The sequence below is a fragment of the Engystomops pustulosus genome, chromosome 2, assembly GCF_040894005.1.
Source record: "Engystomops pustulosus chromosome 2, aEngPut4.maternal, whole genome shotgun sequence".
Classification (NCBI taxonomy): domain Eukaryota; kingdom Metazoa; phylum Chordata; class Amphibia; order Anura; family Leptodactylidae; genus Engystomops; species Engystomops pustulosus.
The window spans coordinates 134,987,377-135,015,042 of NC_092412.1; the positions used below are offsets into that span (position 1 = coordinate 134,987,377).

The following is a 27,666-nucleotide window of genomic DNA, read 5'->3' on the forward strand; positions in this document are numbered from 1 at the left end:
TGTGCGTTTCACCCACACTTCCTCGGGGGGGGGGGGGGAGGTTGAAATTCATAGGCCAACAGGGGATCAGGTGGACTGTGATGGCGCATGCGCTTCGAACCAACACCCGGATTTATTGGAATCGCAATGACCCTCATGATGGAGGTAATATGTTATTTATTTCATATGGTAAAACATGAAAAATCGTAAATTAAAAATAAGATGTCAGAATTTGTGTTTTTTTCCCATCTTCTCTATTAATAAAATTTGGAAATAAGTTATAGGCATCCCAAATGGACATCACAAGTACAACTTGTCTCTCCCCCCCAAAGACAAGCCCTCTACTATAGCATAAAAAGTTTATGGCTTTTTGCAGTTGATAAAAAAAAAGGATAAAGTGGGATCATTCTATAGACCAAAATAAACTGGGGCACATTTATAAATGGTTTTGTTACTTTTGTCTGGTGATCCTCTCTAATGTGTATGAATTGCATTTCTGAAAGCAATTCAAATTCCACATGTGAATGCGGCCTCAATGTCATATACTTCAAACTTTTCATTTTTAGATTTTCTTTGAGAGTGTGGTACTTGGCAAAATCAGTCCACAATGTCTTGTGCAGATGAGCCCCACTGAAATGGCTGACCAAGAGCTAACAAACTGGAGAAACCAAGAGAGAAAGCATGTAAGCTATTAACATTTATCATTGTAGTTATGTCACTTTTCTGCCTATTTGCAAAAAAATTGAATATTTACCTATTTTGGATAGATTTATCACGTGAATACAGATGTGGTAGACAAATTTATGAAGTGCAACTTTTCAAAAAATTGCAAATTTAGTTTCCTAAAGGGTACGCGGCCTAAGGGTACGTTCATACTTTGCAGTTTCTTTATTAAGCAGGAGAAAGACATTGGGGGTCATTTACTAAGGACCCGATTTGCTTTTTTGCAACGGGTTAACCGAATTTTTCCATTTTGCGCCGATTTTCCCTGTATTGCCCCGGGATTTCGGCGCACACGATCGGATTGTGTCGCATCGGCGCTGGCACGCACGCGACGGAAATGGGGGGTGTGGCCGTACGAAAGCCCGACGCATTCGGAGAACCCGCCGCATTTAAAAAAAAATTGTCGCTGGACACGCACTTACCTTCACCCGGCAATGGATTGTGCACTCCGGCGGACCTCGGCGGACTTCAGCGCAGCAGCGACACCTGGTGGACATCGAAGGAACTACCTTAGTGAACCGCCAGAAGACCCGAATCCGCCGCAGAGAACGCGCCGCTGGATTGCGAATGGACCGGGTAAGTAAATCTGCCCCATTAACTTTGTTTCACATTAACAGTTGATTCACATTTATTGTATAGATTTCCCCTTAAAAATAAAAATTCACCAGTACAGTCAATGGGGGGATTTATTAATGTGTTGCATGCTCCGAGCAGACAAGTAGTAGTCTAGTATTTTTCTGCACCAGACTCATCATTGTGATGATGAATCTGTCACAGTTTAAGACTGTCAAGTTCTAAGTTTAGACCTGTATTTAGATTTTATCTCCTTTTTTTTTGGTGCACAGACTATTTTCAGTCCAACAAAAGCTGTGTCCCCTTTGTCCAATGAGTCGAAAAAGGGGAAAAAATGGTTGAAAAACTGTCTTTCACTTGTTAAATGAAGAAACTGCACCAAAAATTACATAAAAGGTGCGTTTACATGTGGTGTTTTGTTTGCATTTTGCTACTTTGAAAGCATTTTTCTTCATTGCTGGAGGGGTAAGCTGCTGTGTAAACATTTCCACAGCTGCTTACGTTTACAATCCACGAAGAAAAACATTTTAACTCCTTTCTGCTCGCCGCTGACTTTAGACGTTAGCGGGTGCAGGTCCGGAGTCTACAGCGACGTCTTTAGATGATTAGCACGGGAGCAGGATCCGGTCTCCAGGTGTCAGAGGCACCCGGAGACCCTAGGGAGAAGGGAGATGCGGTTCGTTACTGCTTCTCCCTTCTCCGATCCTCCGTGCATCGCGCTGAATGAGCGCGATGCATAGAGGAGCTGAGTGGCGCGGCCGCCGGCTTCATGGACTCGACGGTCACATGACCGCCAGGTCTAAAGGGGTTAATCAGAGCTACTGGGTCTAATTAGAACCAGTACAGCTCTGATCACCTGTCCCCAGTGACAGGTGGGCATTTACCCTGTAACTGAGGCTCTTATAGATGATTCAGTTAAGGGGTAAAACTTGTAATAGAAAAAAAAAAAAGTAAAATGTCTTGTATGACCTCATGGAGGACATAAAGTAAAAACACACTAACACACAAAAAAAATTAACCTGTTTACGCTCTGCATCCGATATATCGGACGCTGACCGCAGTGACATAACGCTCAGCGTCCCATATATATTGGATGCGAGCGCTACTTGCATGGCATGGCAGCAGGCGTAGCGTGGAGGAGCAGGCGTAGCGTGGAGGAGCAGGCGTAACGTGGAGGAGCAGGCGTTCTGTGGAGGAGCAGGCGTTCTGTGGAGGAGCAGGCGTTCTGTGGTGGAGCAGGCGTAGCGTGGAGGAGTAGGCGTTGTGTGGAGGAGTAGGCGTTGTGTGGAGGAGTAGGCGTTCTGTGGAGGAGTAGGCGTTCTGTGGAGGAGCAGGCGTTCTGTGGAGGAGCAGGCGTTCTGTGGTGGAGAAGTTGTAGCGTGGAGGAGTAGGCGTTGTGTGGGGGAGTAGGTGTTCTGTGGAGGAGTAGTAATAGCGTGGGGGAGTAGGCTTTCTAGGGAGGAGCAGACGTTCTGTGGTGGAGCAGGCGTAGCGTGGAGGAGCAGGCGTAGCGTGGAGGAGCAGGCGTAGTGTGCGGGAGCAGGTGTTCTGTGGAGGAGTAGTAATAGCGTGGGGGAGTAGGCATTCTGTGGAGGAGTTCTGTGGAGGAGTAAGCGTTCTGTGGAGGGGCAGGCGTTCTGTGGAGGGGCAGGCGTAGCGTGGAGGAGCAGGCTTTGTGTGCGTGAGTAGGTGTTCTGTGAAGGAGTAGTAATAGCGTGGGGGAGTAGGCGTTCTGTGGAGGAGTAAGCGTTCTGTGGAGGAGTAAGCGTTCTGTGGAGGGGCAGGCGTTCTATGGAGGAGCAGGCGTTCTGTGGTGGAGCAGGCGTTCTGTGGAGGAGTAGGCGTTCTGTGGAGGAGTAGGCGTTCTGTGGAGGAGTAGGTGTTCTGTGGAGGAGTAGGCATTCTATGGTGGAGCAGGCATAGCGTGGAGGAGTAGGCATTGTGTGGAGGGGCAGGCGTTGTGTGGAGGGGCAGGGGTTGTACTGCGTAGGTTGTGTACTACCCCCACCATGTCCCAGAAGTCATACACTGACTTGGAGGTATATAATTATATGGCCTCCGATATGGAGTCTGCTAGTGGGGACGAGTGTGTGGACTTTTTGTTTGTGCACCTCTTCCTCATAAAGCGACTCTGAGGAACCCCCGAGAAGGCACTTTCGTAGTAATGCTGAAGTGCCAAGGTACAAGGACAAGAGAGAGGTTGCATCATGATTCTTGGGGTGTTTGTCTCCCGTGGCAGGAGCTGGGCACAAGATGACATAATAGATATTTTGTACTATCCATTATGCATCATACTTGGGGTCCACCTGTGGGGTTAAAATGTTCACTACACCCCTAGATTAATTCATGGAGGGATGTAGTTTTCAAATAGGGTCAGTTCTTGTAGATTATTGGTATGTATCCGGGAGAACCTGCATGATGATTTTTGGGGTTTTTTGCCTCCAGTTGGGTAAAATACTTTTGACACTACAATTACAAATTTAGAGAAATTGCAAAGCAAATTTTACTCGACACCATTCAATTTGTGTTACATTTGAGCCAGGATCTTATGGGTTAAAATGCTCATACAACCCTAAATAAATTCTTAGAGGGTTGCTCTTTCCTAAAATGGGGTCACTACACAGTGGTTTTTATTGTACTGGTACCTCAGAGGCACCCCAACACCAGTCTAGTGAAAAGGATGCTCCAAAATCTAGACTTTGCTTGTCCCTTCTCCGGCCTGCTGTGTCCCCAGCCTGTAGACTATTGCTACACATGGGGCATTGCCATACCCGAAGTAACCCACTGAATGATTTTTGGGGTGTTTATCCACAGTGGGATGAGTTGGGCTGAATACATTTCTTCCTACTTTGGCACATTTGAGAAAACAATGCAATTCTTACGCTGCCCCCATCATTTTGTATTACATTTGACCCAGCATCTCAGGGGTTGAAATGTTCATACAACCCTAGATAAAATGGGGTCATACTTGGGGGGTTTCTATTCTACTGGTACTGGCGCACACCAACACCAGTATAGTGACAAGGGTGCTCCAAAAGCAAAATTTCACTCCTTCCCTTCTCAGCCCTGCCGTGTGCCCAGCCTTTCAATTTTTGGCACAAGTGTGGTATTGCCATACTCAGAACAACCCAAAAAATTATTTTTGTGGTGTTTGTCTGAAGTGACATTAGTTGGACACAGTATATTAGGTGCTAAAATGACATTTTTGAGATTAAAATTCAATTTTTAATATGCACCATTTACTTTGCATTAAATTTTGATCATCATGTTGGGGGTTAAAAAGCTCACCACACCCCAAGATAAATTCTTTGAGGGGTGTAGTTTCTAAAATGGTATAATTTCTTGGGGGTTTCTATAGCACTGGTAACTCATGGGCCCTGCAAACATGACATGACCCTCTAAATCCAAACGTGTGAAAGCGGAGCTGCAAAAGCAAAATTTCGCTCCTTCCCTTCTCAGCCCTGCTGTGTGCCCAGCCTGTCAATTTTTTGGCACATGTGTAGTATTGCCGTATTCGGGACAACCCAAAGAATGATTTTTGGGGTTTTTGTCTAAAGTGGCATGGGTTGGGCACAGTATATTAGGTGCTAAAATGACATTTTTGAGATAAAAACGCAATTTTTAATATGCACCATTTACTTTGCATTAAATTTTGACCATCATGTTGGGGGCTAAAATGCTCCACACAACCACAGATAAATTCTTTGAGGGGTCTAGTTTCCAAAATGGTATAATTTCTCTGGCGTTTCTATTGCACTGGTACCTCACGGACCCTGCGAACATGACATGGCACTCCAAATCCAGACAGGTGAAAACGGAGCTCCAAAAGCAAAATTTTGCTCCTTCCCTTCTCATCCCTGCTGTGTACCCAGCCTGTCAATTTTTGGCACATGTGTGGTATTGCCGTACTCGGGACGACCCGCAGAATGATTTTTGGGGTGTTTGTCTAAAGTGGCATGGGTGGGATACAATATATTAGGCAGTAAATTTACATTTTTGAGATAAAAACGCATTTTTTACTCTGCACTATTTACTTTGCATTAGATTTTGGCCAGCATGTTGGGGGTTAAAATGCTCACCTCCAACCCCAGATAAGTCTTTGAGGGGTGTAGTTTCCAAAATGGTATAATTTCTCGGGGGTTTCTATTGCACTGGTACGTCATGGGCCCTGCGAACATGACATGACCCTCTAAATCCAAACATGTAAAAACAGAGCTGCAAAAGCAAAATTTGGCTGCTTCCCTTTTCAGCCCTGCTGTGTGCCCAGCTTGTCAATTATTGGCACATATGTGGTATTGTTGTAATCGGGACAACCTGCAGAATGATTTTTGGGGTGTTTATCTAAAGTGGCATGGGTTGGGCACAATATATTAGGCACTAAAATGAAATTTTTGAGATAAAAATGCATCTTTACTCTGCACCATTTACGTTGCATTAGATTTTGGCCAGCATGTTGGGGATTAAAATGCTCACCCCCCCCACCCCAGATAAATTCTTTGAGGGGTCTAGTTTCCTAAATGGTGACATCTTTGGGAGTTTTCTATTATACTGTTACTTCAGGGGCTCTTCAAGTACACTGTGGCACCACAAAACATTTGCAGTCAAATTAGCTTTCCAAAAACCCAATGGTACAAACTCTGTTCTGGACATCGCTGTGCGACTAAAGAGCAGTTGACATCCACATGTCTGGTATTACCGTACTCGAAAGAAGCAGGGCAAAAGTTTGGGGATGTATATTTACCTCAAATTCCTTCTAAATGTGTCCATTTTAGGGCTAAATGAAAATAATCTAATCTAATCAAAAATGTAAATTTCAAAATTTTCAATCCATTTTTATTTGCTTCCAGAGAAAGATTTCAAGGCTTAACAGACTTCTCAAATGCTGATTTGAATAGTTTGAGATGTTAGGTTCATAAAATGGTGTTACTTGTGGGGTATATAGCACATAAGCCTTTGTAGGGCACTTCCAAACTGAATTGGTCACTAAAAATTTAGCATTTTTCAAATCTCTTGAAAACCTGAGAAGTTGCTACTAAAACTTGAAACCTTCTCATATCCGTAAAAAAAATGAAAATGTAAAACAAATTATGGAAATAAAAATAAGACCAATGGCAAAAGGTTTCTACAAAAAAAAAATTGTGGTATGACTTTTTGTCTAAAAAGTATAACACTTGAAATTTGTAAATTGTCATTTTTTTCAAATTTTTCTTAAATTATTGAATTTTTACCCCCCAAAAAGAAACTGATCACGGAAATGATAATACTAACATAAACTACAATATCTCACAAGAAAACAATCTCAAAATCACAAGGATATCTTAAAGTGTTGAAAAGTTATTACCACAGAAAGAGAAACTGGTCAAATTTTAAGAAAAAGGTCTGAGCATTAACTTAAAAACCGGCTGCGTCATTAAGGAGTTAAAGCAGAAATGCATGGTAGTATTTGAAAACGCAGGCATTCTGATGCAACCAAAACGCCACACGTGAGCAAACCCAAATACTGATTACAATGCAGATTAGATGCAGTTTTAACTACAATGTGTGAACTTGGTCTTAGGTCTTGAGTTATATGCATCAATAATTGTGAGACACGCCAGGAGTAAGTTTATCTATTATACCTTTCTTCTGTATAGTCACTGGAAAGACTTGCTCTTGTTCTGTGTGTGCACGATCACACTTGGTTGTGATTCACCAATGTGAAACTGCCCATGGTGCTGGTAGGATCCCATTGACTGGGAATCCAGTGGATGGGAATTCTTGCATCATAGTGAAATATTATGCAAGGACTCCCTGGGGCACATTTACTTACCAGGACCCGCAGAGTTCTCGAAAGTGCAATGTCCAACGATAAAGCACTTAGATCATGCGCCCGATATCCTGCATGTGCCGCTTCCCCGTTCAGATCTGACAGAGTTCACCTTCTTCCTGTTGTATGTAAGAGCATTGTCTTGCGAATTTGAAAGTTAAATCCCAAGCTCAGTCCGAATCAGTTGGATCTTCTGAAGGCACACACCCCCTGCGCAAACACCTGTTAAATACCTGTCAAATCTGTGCAAATCCCGAATACCGTGAAAAGTCTGACGAAAGTACGATCCGCGACCCTTGGTAAATAAGCCCCCTGTGTCTTTGCTGCTATTCTGCATATTTTCGTATGATGCACGGTCCATTATGCTCATAGAATGGGATTTGAACAGCGCCCTGGTCCATTTCCATAGGCCAAGCAAGTTTGTGTGAGTGTGGGCCTAACTGATACAAAAAATGAAGAACAGGGATGTGAACTGGGCCTGCAAGTTTGTGGGGCTCTATGAATAATAGATGGCAGTAATGAGAATGTATGGTCAGCTTTAATTCTTTTGTATTTTTTCTAGACTTTGGAGATGATTGAAAGAGCTGAGAAGGAATTAAATCAAAATCAACAGATGGTAAAGCTCACACACAAAGGGCTGATTGAAATCGACACCACACCAGATCAAATGTTTACATTGGAGGATCTGTCTGTGAGTAGATATTTAAAGGGTTCTGTGTAGGCATATTGTAAACATTTTGATAAGCCGCGAAAGTATCCAGTCGCCCCTAGATACCCGCCTTCCCGCTCAGCACGTTCTCTTCACGTCTCTGGCAGCAGGCAAGCTCTGTGTAAGTGCAATAGCTCCGATTTCTCTGTGGTCACACAACATGCTGAGAAGAGGCATGGGACATGAGGAGGAGTAGATGGGAGTGGCTGGCTGCCAAGCTGTCCCTTCTAATGCCAGGCAATATAAAGGTGATTTATGTGGTTGCGAGGGACACAATGTTTAGCTAAAAGAAGGGTGTGTCAGTTAGCTAAAAGGGCTCTATAGACACCTGTCACTGGCTGTATATGTGAAAATGTGGTGACAGGTTCCCTTTAAAGGAAATCTACCATTTGATTTCATTTTCATTTTATGAACCAAGCATAGCTTGAGAATACTGTAGTTACACTAATGCAGAAACATATCTTGTTTAATCCCTGAGATGAGGGGTTTTGGTGAAATTTTTTTTTATAAAATTGAGGACCTTGGGAAAGCTGGATTGTTTCAGCCTGCCGTTCATAAACAAATTACACGGAGCTTCCTGAACTGTCCATCATTCTCAAGGTATGTTTGGTTCATAATGCATAAAAGCAAATGGTAGATTTCCTTTAACAAGTTTATAGCCATAGGCATCTTTATGAAATTCTGATTCAAAGTATAAATTATTATAAATTATGTATAAAATGTTGCACAAACAGAAATTAATTACTTTCAAACCTTCTAACTGTAATAGATAAACATGTTTAGAGTTCATAGATATCTCATAGTTTTGTGGTCACATGAATAATTTATCATAAAGTCACTGAAATAACAATAAAATCTGCTTTTCATGCAATTTCATTTATCTTGATAATCAGTTGACAGCTGGTACCACACTCATGCAACTTTGTGTCCGCCACAACAAAAGATGTGCATTATTTGGTTTTAGTCCCCAAAATAAAATAAAAAAAGTTCCTATCTTTTCAAAATCAAGTTTTTTTTTCCAGGAAACTTAGCCTACCATGTGTATTACACACACGATGCAACTTTTGCAACAAACTGTGGTAAAATGCAAGAATGACATGAAAATGTAATATTTAATATGTACATATCTATAATACAGGGTTAAAAAAAATGTATTTTCCTAAAAACCGTAAGGAGGGAGGAGTTCTTATATACCTCAGATGTGCATATTCACCAAATAAAAACTAATGTATCCCTACACCAAACTAACGAGATAATGAAGGACTGTGTAAAATAAAAACATTATTCAGGAGCAAGTGCATGTTTTTGCATGTTACTTGCAACTATTACAAGAAGTTCTGGTTGGCGGTGTTAAAATGTAACCAGATTAGGTGCAGGGAATCAAGGTTTCTCTATGATTGTGAGAAAATCTATATTTACTTTATTAGTGAGCTGTGTCAAGCTTCTCTGTGCACCTTCATCCTTCCAGCATCCTGCCGACTTGAAACTGGTGGGGGGGACCACTTTAGAGGGATATGACTTTGAATTGTTTACACCTAGAATCACTATTCTGGTGCCATATATAAAGGAGAGTGTATAGTGTTTCTAGTTGCCAGAAAAACAAAGATATTGGCTCACATTTAGCCCTCGGGAAACTGCTCCGTCATGCGTCTATTTCAAATAGGAGGGATATGGTCATTTTTAAAATTTGAAATAGATGCTTGACAGAGCGGTTTTCTGAGGTTGGGTGGAAACCGCTTCTCACTGGGGACTCACTTTTCACTTTTGCAGTATGAGATGCGGTTTTTCATTGCTTCCATTTTGGGGACCGTACAACCCTATGATTTTCATTAAGCTTTTGTTTTGGAAAATGGCAAAAAAGTGTTGAATCAGACATTTGGGCACTATTTTCCATTACATTACTTTTGGGATTCAGTGATACCTAGCAAGTTCATAATTTTATTTGTTTATTTTATATGTGTTCTAGGGAAAGGTGGGTGATTTGAACTTTTAGGTTTTAAAAAAAATGTTTAACTATTTAAAACATTTTTTACTATTTTTACTATTTTTTTTTAATATCCTAGGCTATTTTAATAGATCTGTAAAAGTGTGCCACTGGCAATATGTAGCAAACACTGTGAGCCCTCTCCATACTCCATTAACACCTTTTTAACACTGTGCGTCGTAATACGGCACAGAGTTGTTAATGCTGTATGAGGATGTCTCACAGGGTGAGCCCTCATCATACAGATGTGATACAGATGTATTGCAAACACCCACCTCTAACACCCGTAATCGGTGTTAGAACCGTTTGCTGGTTTTAATGCCCCGATTGCCGCCGATGAAGACGTTATCGGCATTTAAAAGACGGTGGCGCTGCCATCTTGTCTTTGGCTTCTGCAGATTTGTTACAACGTGCCAGTGGCATATTGTAATGAATCTTGTGTACGAAAAAGCCATATACTGCAGTACAGTATTGCAGTATATGACAATCAGACTGTCTAGGGTTAAAGTACCCAAGAGGGTATAAAAAATTGTAAAAACATAAAAGAAAGTTAAAAAAAAAACACTTTGAATCGCCCCCCCCCCCATCCCTAGAACTGATATAAAAATAAACAGATAGTAAAAATAACAAACATGTTATGTATCAATATGTAAAAACCGTTATTCCCAGTGGTGAACCCCGTAAAGAAAAATAGCGCCCAAATGTCCAAAATGCCACTTTTATGGCATTTTACATTGTATAACATTTCATTATACAAACAATAACATTATTTTTTTTTCAAATGGGAATGCCCCATGCATGTTTTTCATGCATGTGTTGCAAGGAGATGTAAATATCAGGAACATGAGAAGAAAAAAACACATAGGGACTGGCAATCTCTTTAATTGCAATATAAAAGTGGTAATAGGGCCTGATGTTTTTACTAAGGGACTTCTTATTTTAATACACAGTTTAATAAACCCTAAGTTTTATATTCCATTCAAGCATCCATATAAATGTCAGTGAATGAAGTCTGAGAGAGGATACATATCAAGATATATTATACTTTATACTGATCAAAAAAAAAATAAAGGGAATACTCAAATAATGCATCCTAGATCTGAATGAATGAAATATTGTCATTGAATACTTTGTTCTGTGCAAAGTTGAATGTGCTGACAACAAAATATCAAACAAAAACCATCAGTTGTAATTAAATGTATTAACCAATGGAGGCCTGGATTTGGAGTCACCTAAAACAAGCTTTTGAAACAAGCTTTGTGATTCTTGAAAGAGTAGCTCCATCCATGGGATTGGTTTGTCACAAAAGACGGGGAGGAAAACAAAATAAAGCATTAGAGATAGGGGAAGCCGTCAGAGAAACACTCCAAGGTCTAAGGGCGATCTACTCACAGTTTAGGAGCTCCCGAGGATTCTTTCAAATTTTCAGTCTTATACCATTGTGTGAGGTAGAAGGGCATCACCAGTTCAACTATTTCCGACCTGCTTGTGTGTTATAATAAAGGTTTCATGCAACTCCGTTTTATGCTCCAAGACTTGTAGCTGCAACTTTAAGCTGCTTGGATAGATTGATATCCAGGTCATCAACTTCAGTGCTATTCAGCTGTCTGAATCACTTGTCAAAAGATGGACACATAAAATACATCTCCCCCATTTTCTCAAAAATTCAATATTATAGAAGATCAACAACAAAAAAGATTTTAAACACAGAAATGTTGGCCAAATGAAAGGTATATGCAGTAAATGCACTCAATACTTGGTCGGGGTTCTTTTTGCATGAATGACTGCATCAATGTGGTGTGGCATGGAGGCAAAGAGCTAATGGCATTGTAGAGGTGTTATGGAAGCCCAGGTTGCTTTCATAGGAGCCTACGGCTTGTCTGTATTTCTGTGAGTGGTGCCTTCCATCTTCCTCTTGACATTAACCAATACATTCTCTATGAGGTTAAGGTCAGGCAAGTTTGATGACCTATCAAGCACAGTGGCCCACATTTACTAAAAAAAGTGCAAACTGCTCTACGAGCAGTTGTCTGTATAATGTTAAAGTGCGCCAGATTCAGGATTTCTGGCACCCTCTGCACTGCCCTGACTTTTTTGGTGCACCTTCTGGGGCGTGTGACACATTTCTGTCAGACTTTACATGAAAAATGTGGTGCATGGTCTGACTGAGCACTGGAAAGCCCATTTCAGTGCAGAAATTTATGCCGCATGAAGAATAGTGCAGCCATTCCAAAAAATGGTCATGTATGACACAAATGCGATGCAGGCATTTCTTTAAAATCTGTGCAGGCAGAAAACTGGTACACATCCCTTAGTAAGTATGCCCCAGTGAGTCAACTATGCTGGAGTGCTGGAGTCACTGCTTAAAGAGCCACCACACATAGTTGTTTCCAGGACAATGTTTTGCATTCCATGTGTGAATCCACTCCTGACCAATAGACAACACCAGAGGCGCCTAACCTGGGCCAAGGAGGAAAAGAACTGGACTGCTGCTCAGTGGTCAAAGTTGTTGATTTTAGATGATAGTAAATTTAGCATTTCATCTGGAAATCATGCTCCCATAGTTTGTAGGAAAATGGAGAAGCACAATCCAAGCTGCTTGAGGTCTATTGTGAAGTTTCCATAATCTGAGATGGCTTGGGGAAGCCATGTCATCTGCTTTTGTTGGACCACAATGTTTTATCAAGATTAAAGTCAGTGCTACCTTTTAAAATTCAGAGCACTTAATGCTCCCTCTGCCAACAGGCTTTATGGAGATAGAATATTAATTTTCCTTCAGGACTTGGCACCTGTCTACACATACCAAAAATACCAATACTTGGTTTAATAACTACAGTATCACTGGGCTTTGTACAGTCATGGCCAAAAGTTTTGAGAATGATACAAATGTAAATTTTTACAAAGTCTACTGCATCAGGTTTTTAATGGTAATTTGCATATACTCCAGAATGCGATAAAGAGTGATCAGCTTAACAGCAATTAATTGCAAAGTCAATATTTGCCTAGAAAATATTTGCCTTTTTCCCCCAAAACACATTTCAACTTCATTGCAGGCCTGCCTTAAAAAGAGCAGCTAACATTATTTCAGTGATTGCTCCATTAACACAGGTGAGGGTGTTGATGAGGACAGGGCTGGAGATCAATCTGTCATGATTAAGTAAGAATCACACCACTGGACACTTTAAAAGGAGGCTGGTGCTTGACACCATTGTTTCTCTTCTGTTAACCATGGTTATCTCTAAAGAAACGTGCAGTCTTCATTGCCCTGCACAAAACTTGCATAACAGGGAAGAATATCGCAGCTAGAAAGATTGCACCTCAGTCAACAATCTATCCCATCATCAAGGAATTCAAGGAGAAAGGTTCCATTGTTGCCAAAAAGGCTCCAGGGTGCCCAGGATGGACAATCAAGCGCCAGGACTTCTCTTAAAATTGTTTCAGCTTTGGGATCGGGCTACCAGCAGTGCAGAGATTGCTCAGGAATGGCAGCAGGCAGGTGTGAGTGCATCTGCACGCACTGTGAGGCGGAGAGTCTTGGAGCAAGGCCTGGTGTCAAAGAGGGCAGCAAAGAAGCCACTTCTCTCCAGAAAGAACATCAGGGACAGACTGATATTCTGCAAAAGGTACAGGGAGTGGATTGCTGAGGACTGGGGTAAAGTCATTTTCTCTGATGAATCCCCTTTCCAATTGTTTGGAACATCTGAAAAACAGCTTGTTTGGAGAACCCAACTGGAAAGCATCCTGCAACCATTCATGTGTGGGGTTGCTTCTCAGCCAAGGGAATCGGCTCTCTCACAGTCTTGCCTAAAAACACATCCATGAATAAAGAATGGTACCAGAATGTCCTCCAAGAGCAACTTCTCCCAAACGTCCAAGAGCAGTTTGGTGATCACCAATGCCTTTTCCAGCATGAAGGAGCACCTTGCCATATAGCAAAGGTGATAACTAAATGGCTCAGGGAACAAAACATAGAGATTTTGGGTACATGGCCTGGAAACTCCCCAGATCTTAATATCATTAAGAACTTGTGGCCAATCATCAAGAGACGGGCGGACAAACAAAACCCAACAAATTGTGACAAAATGTTGATTGAGAGCTGCCAGGGAACATTGCAGAGGTCCTGAAGAAAAAGGGTCAGCACTGCAAATATTAACTCTGTCAATAAAAGCTTTTGTTACTCATAATATGATTGCACTTGTATTTCTGTATGTGATAAAAACATCTGACAAACACACATAAAGACCAGAGGGCAACAGATCATGTGAAAATATATTTGTGTCATTCTCAAAACTTTTGGCCATGACTGTAGGTTATGGGGTATTGTCAAGAGTTAGATGGGAGACACCAGACCCAACAATGCAGATGAGCTGAAGGCTGCTGTCAAAGCAACCTGGACTTCCACAACACTTCTGCAGTGCCATCACTGGGGCAGGGGCTGGCTGGCTATATACACTGGGGCAGAGCCTGGCTGGCTATATACTGGGGAGGCTGTGACCAATACATTTCCCACCCTCGGCTTATACTCGAGTCAATAGGTTTTCCCAGTATTTTGTGGTAAAATTAGTGGCCTCGGCTTATACTCAGGTCGGCTTATACTCCAGTATATACGGTAACTTCCGCAAACAATGATACATCTGGGAAAATGACTTCTATGTTCTCTTTGGCTGTAAGCCATAATCAACATTAACATAAATAATAACTTGAAAAAGTCCATTCTGTTTGTAATGGCTATGTAATATCCGAATTTCACTTTTGAATTGAACAGAAAAAAGTAACTTTTTGCTGTTATTTGGCTCAATATAATTTTTTAAGATGCACCTGTACATGTTACATGTCTTACCTGTATAAACAGCAGGTCCTGGTGCAAGTTATCTATTTATTTAACATAGCTGCTAACTGTCGTGGGTTGTTTTTTAAGAAATGGGTTTGCCTCAACAAAATGGGCTGCATTTGTAAAATGAATCTTTTCACTTTATGTGATGATATTGAAACATCAGCGCCTTTGTAATTTACCGTCAGGTCTGATGCTTTTTCTTTCTCTAAAACTTCTGTCCATAGAATACACCTTGTTGTTCTAAAGATTTACAAAATACAGACGTCCAAAAAGGTGAAGAAAAAGCAATTGATACAACCGCACAGCACAAGACTCACCTTCTGGACCTAAATTGTCTCATTTGCATGGGTAAGATGAATGTTTCTTTTCAAGCCTTTCTTTTTTATTTATAATCTATCTGTAAGCACATTAAGGCTGCATTCACACAGCCATATGGGGGACGTTTATACGGCCAATGTATATAGGACGTTTATATATGTCCCCCATAGACGGCAATGGGCGTATAGCCAGCACATGTCCTATCTTTCCATGGAATACGCCCCTTGACGTGTGCCCGCCGTACAGTAGCACAGCGGGCACACGTTGGTGCCCAGGAGAGGAGGAGGGGGTGGGCACCGCTCACCCTGCCCCTCTCCATAGAAATACACGGCGCCGTATTCCGGTGAGAGATAGGTCATGTCCTATCTTTCTACGTGGTACGGTGCGCCCGTTGCGGTGTATGGGGGATGTATATACGTCCACCATACGTTCGTGTGAATGTAGCCTTAGTGTTACATGGTGGTCTTCTTTCGTAGCTTAATTTAAAAAGCAGGGAGGGTGCCTAGTCTTTGTGCAAGCCATGTCCTTTGTAAACAGAGTCAAGATTTGTAAGTATGAAGTAGAGTTGGGCCCCCTACACATAAACCTGTTGGGTCCGTGGAATAAGACCCATCTTCTTGTCAGATCCCGCTGATCAACAAAATGCAGTGGTGTCCTTGAATCATGCACAAGTAGTGCTGACTCCTTGCATCATATTTCTGTATGATACAAGGATTTCAGTCCACTTCTATGTGCTTGTTCCATGGGATCTGAGTAGTATACAGGTCCATTTCTACAGTTCAACCAGGTTCGTGTACAGGGAACCTAAATCCTGATAGGACTCCTAGGAAAGTCAGTAAGAGTTCTGATTACCCCACATTCATTGTCTTCTCTGAATACACATTGAAATAGGGAAATCTGTCATTTACTTTGTGTTTACGACGGTATCACAAATGTCAGGAATCCTGCTTCAAATCTTCTGAACTTACATATCATAAAGATCAGCTTCTTTCCCATTATTACATGCGGCTCTCAAATAAGGCAGCCCAAATTGCTTGACAGTTTCACCTTAATAATGCTGTGCTTTTCTGTTGTACAGGGAAAATTAAATTTTTAGATACAATGGATATGAGCCAGTGGACAAATATAAAATCACCAATGAAAATTGCAAAGGGAAATGTGGAGAAACTGCGAATTTTAAAAGGAGAAGCATCCATGGAAAAGTAATGTGTTAATTTATGTTATGCTTGTACTTACCATATTATGAGACTTGTATCATCAATTTATTTCAATTATTCTTCTCCCTCCTTTCACCCATTGTTTTCATTTCTTCTTTAGTGATGTTCAATGTGCTAAAGGTCAGGAGAGCTCATTATCTGACTCTACATTTGTATGGAAAGGCTTCATTCATATGTTTGCTATTAAGCAATTCAAAGTGACAGCTATGCAAATTTCTGGTTACAGCAACCATCTTTGTCAAGTAAGTGTTGTCCTCACATTGGGATGATAAATACTCCAGTAGAAGGGTGCACAACCATTATCGGTCCAAGGCCACATTTATATACTGCTCAACTTCAGGAGGCGACACTAGTAACCAGCACCCTAGATACACCAACAAAGTACAGCACAAAATGCCACCCCAGAAATCAAATACTGCATCTTTACAAAAATTAATAGACATCCAAGAACAGATTAAAAATACAGTGCTCAACCCAGACAATAATAATGAAAATGGCAATGGTCCGAAGATAATAAGACCCCTAATAGACCAGGCATTAATAATACTGGAGACCCCAAAGTAGACTATAATACTGGAGACCCTCAGAGCAGATTATAATACTGGAGACCCCAGAGCAGACTACAGTACTGGAGTCCCCAGAGCAGATTATAATACTGGAGACCCCCATAGCAGATTATAATACTGGCGACCCCTGAAGCAGACTATAATACTGTACAGTATTAGATACTGTACAGAACCGGCCATAATACTGAAGACCCCCCAGAGCAGATTATGATACTGAAGACCCCCAGAGCAGATTATGATACCGGAGACCCCCAGAACAGGATATAATAGTGGAGACGCCGGAGTAGACTATATAACTGGCAACCCCCTGAGCAATCTATAAAGCTTGAGACCCTCAGAGCAGACTATAATACTGGAGACCCCCAGAGCAGATTATGATACTAGAGACCCCCAGAGCAGATAATGATACTGGAGACTCCCAGAGCAGATTATGATACTGGAGAACCCCAGAGCAGACTAATACTGTAGACCTTTTTTGGTTTTCTGTCTGCACTATTTCATTGATGTAATTGCTTTTCAGTATATCTCTGTCATATGAGCTTCAGCAGACTATTCATTACTTTTAGTTGAACAGCACTATTAAAATACAGTAATTATCTACAATTGATTTTAATAGCCATTGATCTGTAATAAAGGCATCTACACATGCAGAAATAATTAACAATACAAAATCTGTTGGCTCTAATTTTATTTTCTTCCATTAAATACTGTAGATCACCTTTATATACCAGTACTAGAATTTTTTCAACCTGCTGTTTCTAATAAGTGCGTTGTAAGCTGAATTGTCATTTCAGAAAGGTTTTGTGACCTGCCATTTAAAAAAAAAACAACTCCCCCCCCCCTCTTGATAGCCACAACTTATTTCTTTTTCTCTTGGGAGTCCTCTCTTATTGAATGGTTCATCAACTTTCTTTATTGCTTTGTAAAGTCAGCAATTGATTGAAAGATTTTCCCTTGTGCCAATGAATACACTATATTATTTTCATCAACACTGTGATCTTTTATGCAGTGTGTGTTTTTACAGTAGGGTTTTCCCCCCAAAATGATTATCCTGATTGTTACACTTGTATTGCTTGTTTAGGAAGTTTGTTTATAGCAGCCTTGGAGGAAAACAATAGGCATTCCTCCTGGTACTGTAACCTACTCACTGGGAATTGCTTCTAAAGCCTTGAGAATGTTTGGTTCCCCTTTTCCTGGTTGTTATGCAAGAATTAGAGGGATTGTTAAATGATAAAATATCACATTTCTGTAAGCTTAGCACATAGCACACAGCACAAAGCACATAGCACAAAATCTTAAATGATTTGTCAGAAAATGTGTTAGTATTTAATATCAAATACCATCCACTGGGCTGGAAAACAATTCCAAATGCGGTGAAACTTGACAAAAGAAAAATTGTAACATTTTCTTGTGAGCTTTATTTTTAAAGGGGATGGCCAATCGTTTACATAAGTTGTGCTTTTACTGCCTTAAAGGGTTTTTTCGACTAAAGAAAATTCTTGCATCTCAATCCTCTAGTGATGATAACACAATAAAGATCATTTTAACCCCTTAGTTTACAATGTTACTCAGTTTTCTTGCTGTTTGGCTCCTATCAATCCCTAGGCTACTTAGTGCAAAATCCCAGGATGGGGCGGGACTCTCTGAGCAGACACATTATTATCCATCTACTTCTTTGGGGTGACAATGTGGTTAGATTATCAGGGTGCATGTGTATATACACATCCATCTGGCTTCTGACATTGTACAAACACACTGATGCATAGAAGGAGAGATGAAACAGATCAGAGATGCATGAGATACCTATTACACAGAGACATAACAGACAAAGGCTGACAGCCTTTTACAATATAACACTTTTAGCTCTGCTACATCTCTGTTCTAATAGATATGTGCCTGCCTCCCCCTTCCCCCGGATCACTTATCTCCGTGTAGTTTGTAGTTTGCAGCTCCTTTCTGCTCACAATGTGCTGGCAGGAAGTGATCAGTGTGAGCTCCATGCAGGCATTGCAGGGGGCAGTGCTACAGTAACAGAGCAGAAAGACACAGAATCTCAGCAAGCATGGCCTCACACAAAAATCCAAGACGGTGGCACCACCCTAAAGTCAGAAGTTACAATGGGGTGGGATGGGATGTTTTTTTCCCCAATTGGGGTATTGTTTGTGTTGTCTTGTTTTCTCAAAAAATTGTAAAACCAATAAAGACCAATCAGATTTAAAAAAAAGTCAGAAGTTACAGGGTCGTGTCTAGGGGCAAATGAAATTATGTACACTAGGACGGATAAAAACAGGTTGCACTTATATCTGTGAAATGCTATATTATTTTGTTACCCCGAGTACATATAAGAAACTTGTCTCTGTGGGAATACCCCATTAAGCATAATCCCTGAATGTTCATCATGTGATTCTGCTTTCCTGATATTACATACATTTATGTTATACTTACATTTGTGCTCACTGCAGACTCTCCCTTGATCTTTGTTTACATGCATGTCCGTACTCTGATTAATAGGAGTTGCTGGCAGCAGGAGATTATGACTCGTCCTGTTCCCTTCCCTCATCCTGTGTCTGTCAATAAGGAGGACAATGAGAAAAAGAAGCACAGTGGATGACACCACTGATCGCTGTTGTAAACCTGTTAAATGCCGCTGGCAGAATTTAATTGCCAGGGGCATTTGAGTGCTGCCATTTTATTGGGGATTGTCGCTCCCCAAGATATCATCAGGATCAGGGGGTGACAATCTGTTGCCATGACAGCTGGGAGATTGTACAAGACTCAAGGGCATGTCATTTCAGAAGATCTGTTACAGTGAACTGGGGACACGCTCTAACAGATCTTCAGCAAATTCACCATATACTGCAATACACGATTCCTGCGCTAAAGTAGGAGAAACTGCAACTTCCTAGAAAGACTTAGGGTTAATGGCACCTGTACTATCATAATAGTTAGTCTTGTCAACTTTCTAGGAATACATACATAGAGAGTTCAGATCCTGTTTCTGTCCAAAATATTTTGTCAGGATAAACTTTTTCCATGACATTCGAGTATATGCCGAGAGTGGGAAATGCATTGGTCACAGCCTCCCAGTATACAGCCATCAAGCCCCCTGTAGTATATAGCCGGCCCCCTGTTGTATATAGCCAGAGAGCCCGTTCTGGTATATAGTCAGACAGACCCCCGTGGTATATAGTCAGCCAGCTCTCTGTGTTATATAGCCAGCCCCCTGTGGTATATAGCCAGCCAGCCCCTGTGGTATATAGCTAGCCAGCCCCCTCTGGTATATAGCCAGCCAGCTGCCTGTGGTATATAGCCAGCCCCTTGTGGTATATAGCCAGACAGCCCCCTGTAGTATATAGCCAGACAGCCCCCTGTGGTATATAGCCAGACAGCCCCTTGTGGTATATAGCCAGACAGCCCCCTGTAGTATATAGCCAGACAGCCCCCTGTGGTATATAGCCAGATAGCCCCCTTTTGCTCAGCGCATGAAAAAAAAAAATAAACGTACATACTCGCCTTCCAGCGGTCCCAATGCTCCGGTCCCCGTGGCTCCTCTTCTCTCCACTCTCTGCTGTAACAGCCGGCAGACCCGCGGCCATGCGCTCTGTTGGCCGGCACACACTCTGAGGTCATCAGCGGCAACACCGCCATATCATAGTGTGTGTTGACCAGCAGAGCAGGGACCAGAGTATAGGGGAGCTGTGCCGAGCATCAGGGGCACTGGAAGGTGAGTAGGTGGGTTTATTTTTTTATAGACTCTTGTATAAGCTATGGTGGGGTTTTTCAGCACATTTTTTATGCTTAAATACTCGGCTTATACACGAGTATATACGGTAAACAACCACCGATTAAAACTTCTTCACAAAACGCAAAAAGCACTTTCTGTTCAGAGCACATTTGGAAAATTTATTCTGAAAGTTTCAGTATACTCTTACTGTTTTCGCAAATGCCAGCACAAATCGCATGTTCTCCTTTCAATGTAGTCTTTTTATATCACACTATGTGAGCAAAACCAGTTTTGCTCACATTGGCCAATTGTCATTCACTCCTTTTTGAATCAGACTATTTATTTTCCTCTGTCACTCTTATGATCCATGCATTGTTTGTTTCATCCCACCTCCATTATATCACCATATTGTACCTTGTTACAATCAGGTTCACAAGCTTTTCTTTATTCATATTAACCAGGAATTACCAAAGGTGATCACAAGTAAAGGCTTCATCCTTCAGGAATCTGTCTGGGAATATATGGATCTCATCTGGCCTGCATGCACTAAGGTAGTAAACATTTTACAAACTAAAAGTAATAAAAAAAAAGCAAACTTTTATACCAACTTCTGAGAGGCATTAACGGGCACTGTCTTACATTTCTCACACTACATAAGTTATACACAGAAGAATTAGTCTGTCTGATATCTTTCTTTTTTAATGCTTAGCAATCGTTAATTTCTTTTACACTTCAAATTAAGGGGAACCTATCACCATTGTTGAGCCCTCCTCCTCTTATGGAGTCAAGGGGTACTGAGCAAATTGATGTATAGATTTGTGAGAACAGATTCAGTGTAACTCATCATGTATTTTGACTTTTCTTTGCTTAGAAACAGTTGATCGGCATTTACCAGATGAGTCCAATGAAGGGGGTTCTATGTGACTGGGTCCAGTTAAAGGAAACCTACTGCGAAGAATCTACTATCAGAGGTAGACCTTCTGCCTGCCTCTGCACTGATCTGTAATTTAATAATCCTACAACCTAACCTAACTTGTTAAAAACTATATTTTAGTAGTATGTAAATTACCTGCAGAGGCTACTGGTGTGTGTCTTAGCTCCCAGTACATGCCCTAGTAGCCTCTGCAGTTAATTTACATATGACTAAAATACTAAAGTTTTTAACAAGCAAGGTTGGGTTCGAGGAATATTACATTACAGATTAGGGCAGAGGCAGGAAGGAGGAATTTACCATCAGATCCACAGCTTATGGTAGATTCCTCATGGTAGGTTTCCTTTAAAGTAAAAGTACAGCATTTGATAAAATAGGTTCTTTATCCAATCTATATTTATATTTTGATTGTATATATTATTAAATCTTCTTTATATCCCAATGGACGGGGCATCCATTTTGGCTAAGCTGCTTTTCTAAGCTAATAATTCTTTCCTTTCTAGCAGTATGCTATATACAATTCAGATGTGATACCTCACTTGGAATTCAGCTAGATACAGTAGGTACACAGTACAGGTAGATAACCAAAGAAACCAGTTGCAGGAGCAGCATGACAACATTTTGGGGGCTCAAAATTGGTGGGTGCACACTTCCTTTAACACTTGACTCAGTAGCCTTTATAATGTCTCCCTGGAGCAGTTGAAATGTTGTATTGTACATCTGACGAAAGGTAAATAAAAGTTTCTTTTTCACAATTTGAGTGATGCTTCCATGGACAGTGTGTTTTGTACAGGTAGACAGTGGTACAGTGCATATAACACATAACAGAGATTAACTTTAGAGATGGCCCAGGAAAGATCATTGTAAATTGAAAGGATGGCAAACTAAGGCCATATGGCACCATTGTGTACAGAAATGTAGTGAAGGGCACACAATACTGTACCAAAACCAATTAGTATTGATTTCTCAGAGGATTTTTTTTACTGTTTTAATGTAAGACGAGAGTACCTTATTTACTGTTTTAACCGCTTCATGACCGATGGTCATTGGTGCTTAAATGTCCAGGTCACTTTTGGACATTCTGCTATGTGCGTCTTTAAATGACGATATGTCTGGGTGCTTCAATAAGTACCCGTGTTAGAAATGAAAACACCATTTAAAAAAAAAAAATATTTGATTTTTCGAACTCTCCAAAATACGCCTCTGTCCCAGCGATTACTTCCCCAAGAGCTAAGTTCCTTCGAGCCATTTATTCATGTTAGGTAACAAGAAAAGGTCGCAAGAAGCAAGATCGGGTGAATACGGTGGGTGCGGCAGCAATTCATAACACAATTCATGCAGTTTGGGGGCGACAAATCCGGATGAATGTGCTGGTGCATTATCGTGCTGAAACAGAACCTTCTTTTTCGCCAAATGTGGCCATGTCTCCTTCAATTTTTTGTTGAAGCGGCCCAATAACTCACTGTAGTATATTGTCCAGTGATCGTTCTTCCTTTTTCTAAAAAAAACCACGAAGATGACGCCATTCACATCTCAAAAAAACGTCTTTCTGGCCGATGGAACCGTCTTCGCCTTCTTTGGAGCAGATTCACCGGGAGAAATCCATTGTTTTGATTGTTGCTTAGTTTCTGGTGTGTAATGATGAATCCGGGTTTCATAAACGGATCTCGCTTCAATTGCTCCCAACACTGTTTCGAAGTTAACAGCCACATCCACTAGTTGTCCATGTAATGAATGGGTTAAACGAGGCTGTCATGGCGACGGATTGCTGCTCCCCAATGACGTAATGGGGTCATCTTCGGAAAGATGGCGGCGCCCAGCAGCTGTGCGTGTGGCGATCAGCGAGATAACACCTGCGATCGGTGGTGCTACCGGTAAATCTTTGCTGCAATTTACAGGTAGGACTTACCGACTATGGAGAGGGCTCAGCCCGTGAGCCCTCTCCATGCACCGGGACCAGACATGCGCTGTACTATTACGGCACGCGTCAGTAAGGGGTAAATGCTTTAATTTTTTTATTTTATTTTATTTGTGTTTGTAATTTTTATGTGTTTTTAGGGACTGTTCTATTATACAGATCACATATAATAATGATCTTATGGTAACATCCCATAGTATCAGTGATCTGTGTACAGACATGCAGGGGGATGCACATTGCATCTTCTCTGCATGCATCTAAACCCTTTTGGGGAATCCCAGTGATGTCATAGCAGTGTAGGCACAGTGCTCAGTATGAACGCTGTGTTTGGGGGCTGTTGTGACAGGGGATTGATGATATCAGACCTTTGTCACAGTAAAGGATCAGGCTGTCCAGATGGCACAGCATGGGAATACACTACCTGTGTGTAGGGCCTGCACACTCCGTACACGTGGTACATACACTGCACACTCAGTACATTTGGCACATACACAGCACACTCAATACACATTCAGTGCACTGTCTGCATATACACTATACATTTAGTTCAGTGTGGGCTCACACCTATAGCCGCTCCCGCTGTGGTCCAGCTCAGCTTGGATCACACAGACACTGGCCTTGGCCTGCAGTGTGAGGAAAAGGATGAGGGTCAGCTGCTCCGCTGTTCATATGTCTACCCTGGGCCTGCGCTCTTGCTCTGTGCCACTGACACGGATCACTGAATCACGTGTCCTGTGGAGTGGTCCAGCGCACACTGTATTCCTACTACTGAAATTTCCCTCTTTTGCAGCATGCTCCGGATCGTTCAACCTGTTCGCTACAGGGAATAATTGGCAAGTGCACTTTTACGCTGCCAATTATTTTTGGGGTGGGGAGGTGACGGCTCACTGTGCATCTGTGACGCGTGGTGAGGCGTTAATGCGACCTCTGTGTGAGACTTTAACTTGGTAGGATAGTTTTATTAATTACATGTTTTTCTCGTTATAAAATTTAACAATAATTGACTACAAATGTGATAAAATAAGCTTTTTTGTCATTGTTCCAATTAAAGTTTTTATATAAGTAGTAACTTTTACCAAAATATGTTCTAAATATGTACATCATTATTCCATCACCCTTTCCAAGGTTTAGCTACAGATGCAGAGGGTGGATGTACTTCTACAAAGTGTCCTGCAGTTTCTTATATATTTTGCCCTCAGCTGACAGGCTTTAGGGGGGCACACTTCAAACGCCTATGCAACAGCCCTGCCAACGCATAGGCAAGGTGGTAGTTACGAATAGCGCAGTCTCCATGTCAGGATCTAGCTGGTGAGCCTGCACAACTCATTCAGAAGATAATGCTAGGAGAACTTGTGTAATTGCAGCTGTAGATAATGCCTGGCAAGGCAACAGTTAACTGGTGTATGTAATTATCCAATGGTTTTTCTGTTACACAAGCTGGAAGGTCATTGGAGAGGTGCTACCACCTGACCAGGGGAATATATAAACCCCTGCTGGGCGGAAGCAAATAGTCAGTCTGTCTGTCTTCAGTTCCAGTCTTAAGCATATGGTCTCAGTCAGGAGCCTGAGTGAGCAGCACACCTTCAGTGCTGCCACGGCCATTAATCCCAGGAATTTATAGTACCGAAGGCCTACTACCTGGCACAAAGGCCAAGTATGGAGATTTAAGCCCAGAACTCCAGCTTCCACCACTTGTATCAATTCCATCTGAACCAGCCCAGCCTGCATCTACTATTAGGCTGCGTGCACCTTTCCTGCGGACCAGCTCTCCATGACCATTCCAGAATAAAGAATCTGCTGTTATCGTGTTTGGCCGTTGCATGCTGTTGAAAAAAGAAGTTTATTTGCACAACGTTGCCTCCACCTGATCCCTGGATCCAGGCTGCTTACCACCACGGGCTTTCCTGTCCATCACCTATAAACACCTTAGGGGTTGCCCCAGGAAGAAACCACTGCATCAGCCTCTCCTTCCATATTTCTTGCACACACCACCTGCTGTAGACCTGCCAGGCTGTGGGACAGCCCTCTGGTCCCCATACTAAGCACCGTGACCACAACGTGCCAAAGGCCGCAATAGCCAGCCACTCCAGTATTCTGGGCCCGGGCTGCCTCCAGGTCTCAAGAAAAGGCTAGTCCCCAGTGGATGATGTTGCACCTATATCTCCTGAACCCATGCACCTATAAACACAATTCTGGTGTCAGAAGAGTCTAAGCTTTACTAGCGTATGTGGATTGTGTATGAGTGCTTAAGACAACCGGACATTCTTAAAGTTACAATCGGGAATAGAAAGCTGTATATAATTTTTTTTTTTTAAGTACAACTTTAAGGGTGGATATCTCTTGTTCTGTTAGGCATCCTTACTCAATCCATACATCATATTAAAGAGAGATTCTTCTGTTTAAAATGACATACAAATTATGGGAGAGATTTATCATCAAGTTTCTAGTTGCCCATGGAAACCAATCAGAGCTTAGCTTTAATTTTATAAACAGCTGTGGGAAAATGAAAGCTGAGCTCTGATTGGTTGCCATCGGCAACTAGAACAGTTTTGCAATAAGAGACTTATGACAAAATCACCTCCTATGTTTCTATGCTTCTACGTGCCAGGGTTCAGGAGATATAGCTGTTTGAAGTTTGTCACTGTTAAGACGTTTATAAATGTTCTTTCTGCACGAGGCACATGCAAGTAGGACGTATATAGCCGTATGGCAGTTGTGAATGGGTCAATGTAAGATGAGAATACCTCTATAATGGGGTTGAATTCACAACAAAACAGAGGGAAATATTAACTTGTGTGTATGTTTGTTTACACGGTCAAGTGGTTGGCTGGCTCCCACAAATTTGGTGGCTTTAGCCAATAAACAGCTAATATTTATGGCCAGCATAAATCTGTGTCAACAAGTATAAAATAAGGAGAAAATTCATGGCATAGAAAAGTTTAGATTTATATTTGTATTTCCATTAACAAGAGTGATCTTTGATGTAAACAGTGTTGGATTAGATCCATATTACTGTAATTGCTCCATGTCTACCAGTAAAATTGTACAATGGATTGTCTTGTGTTGATAAAAGAACAAGTTGATTCATAACCCTGTTGTTTCTAATTTTTTTCCTTATCTTTCTTGGCACAAACATTTCTTATTTATCTTTCTACACTCCTCATTTTTAGTGTACATTTGCAGACTTCATGTTGAAATCACAAAGTTATCTGATCTTTAGAGCATTGCCTGTGTAGATTATCAATAGCTAAATGCTTATGGCACTTACAGTGTGTGATCCTGAAAGGATCCTTTTATCTTCTTGTGAAATTCTTAAGATATTTCTGGAGTCAAGCTATGGTTATGTTAACTGAGGAGGGATGTTTAACTATCAATTAATTTCTCTTTAACCCCTTAAGGACTACACCCTTTACCATCTTTGCATTTCTCACTTCCTGCATTTAAAAGCCATATCTTTTTTATATTTCTATCTACAGATGTATGTGAGGGTTTGTTATCTATTGTGCTGTTATACATTGTGAAGCTGAAAAATAATCCAAATCCAGTGGAAGTGACAAAAAAAGTTGTTGCACCAGTTTCTGTTGGGCTTTGTTTTTTATTTATAAATCTTTTTCACATACAAAAGATTGCATATCAATCTCATATAAATACAAAATTATTTTCTGTTACTCCATCCAGATGATAAAAAAGACATTATAAATGCACCCACGCCCTCCCTCATGTCCATGCAGGAGAAAGAAAAAAATAAATAAATACAATTTCATACTCCTGCTTCCTTCTGTTCATACACAGGATAAATAGTATCTATTAATCCAAAGAGACCAGATTTTGTCTAATTCAATACCCCTACCTAGAGCAACTGATGCGTATCGCTTCGCCAATATCACTGTATTCATCCTATTCTCCCATTCACCAATTATAATGACGTATCTTTTTTTGGCATAGATCAATAAAAGTAACTTTTTTTAACTACAGTAACATTTTATACTGTATTTTTTTTCACAAGCTATTATATGTATGTGCTGTGACAACTGAGCCAACTGTGACAAGTCAGTGAATAAGTTTTTTTTTTACCTGTAGTAACATTTTTTGAAAGTACACAAGCCATCTTTTTTTAGGTTTAAAATAAAACTAAGCTGTTATTGGTTCACATATACATGTTCAATCACAACATACCCAAACTTATTTGTGTATGTTTTTACATGTGCTGAAGCACAACATTTACACATCCCCTCCCAATAAAAAATGGCCCATTCATCCAGAAGATAGTTTTCAGCAGAGGAGGTATATGCCTTCCTTGACTTCGACACTGATTCAGAAGGGGAGGATGCCCCATTCCTTTATTTCTCCTCATCCGATGATGAGCAGCCCCCCAGAAGTTGCT

The 27,666-nt window shown here is 41.2% G+C and overlaps 1 protein-coding gene across 4 annotated transcripts in view; it reads left to right on the forward strand.

Moving 5' to 3' along the window:
- SPOCD1 (SPOC domain containing 1) overlaps nt 1-27,666 on the forward strand; it is a 114,869-nt gene that overhangs the window by 47,453 nt on the left and 39,750 nt on the right. For all 4 annotated transcript variants that reach the window (XM_072136614.1, XM_072136611.1, XM_072136612.1 and 1 more), the window contains exons 7-12: nt 546-662; nt 7,644-7,772; nt 14,833-14,956; nt 16,005-16,128; nt 16,244-16,385; nt 20,895-20,984. In XM_072136614.1, coding sequence (XP_071992715.1) covers nt 546-662; nt 7,644-7,772; nt 14,833-14,956; nt 16,005-16,128; nt 16,244-16,385; nt 20,895-20,984 — 726 coding nt within the window. The remainder of the gene's footprint in view (nt 1-545; nt 663-7,643; nt 7,773-14,832; nt 14,957-16,004; nt 16,129-16,243; nt 16,386-20,894; nt 20,985-27,666) is intronic.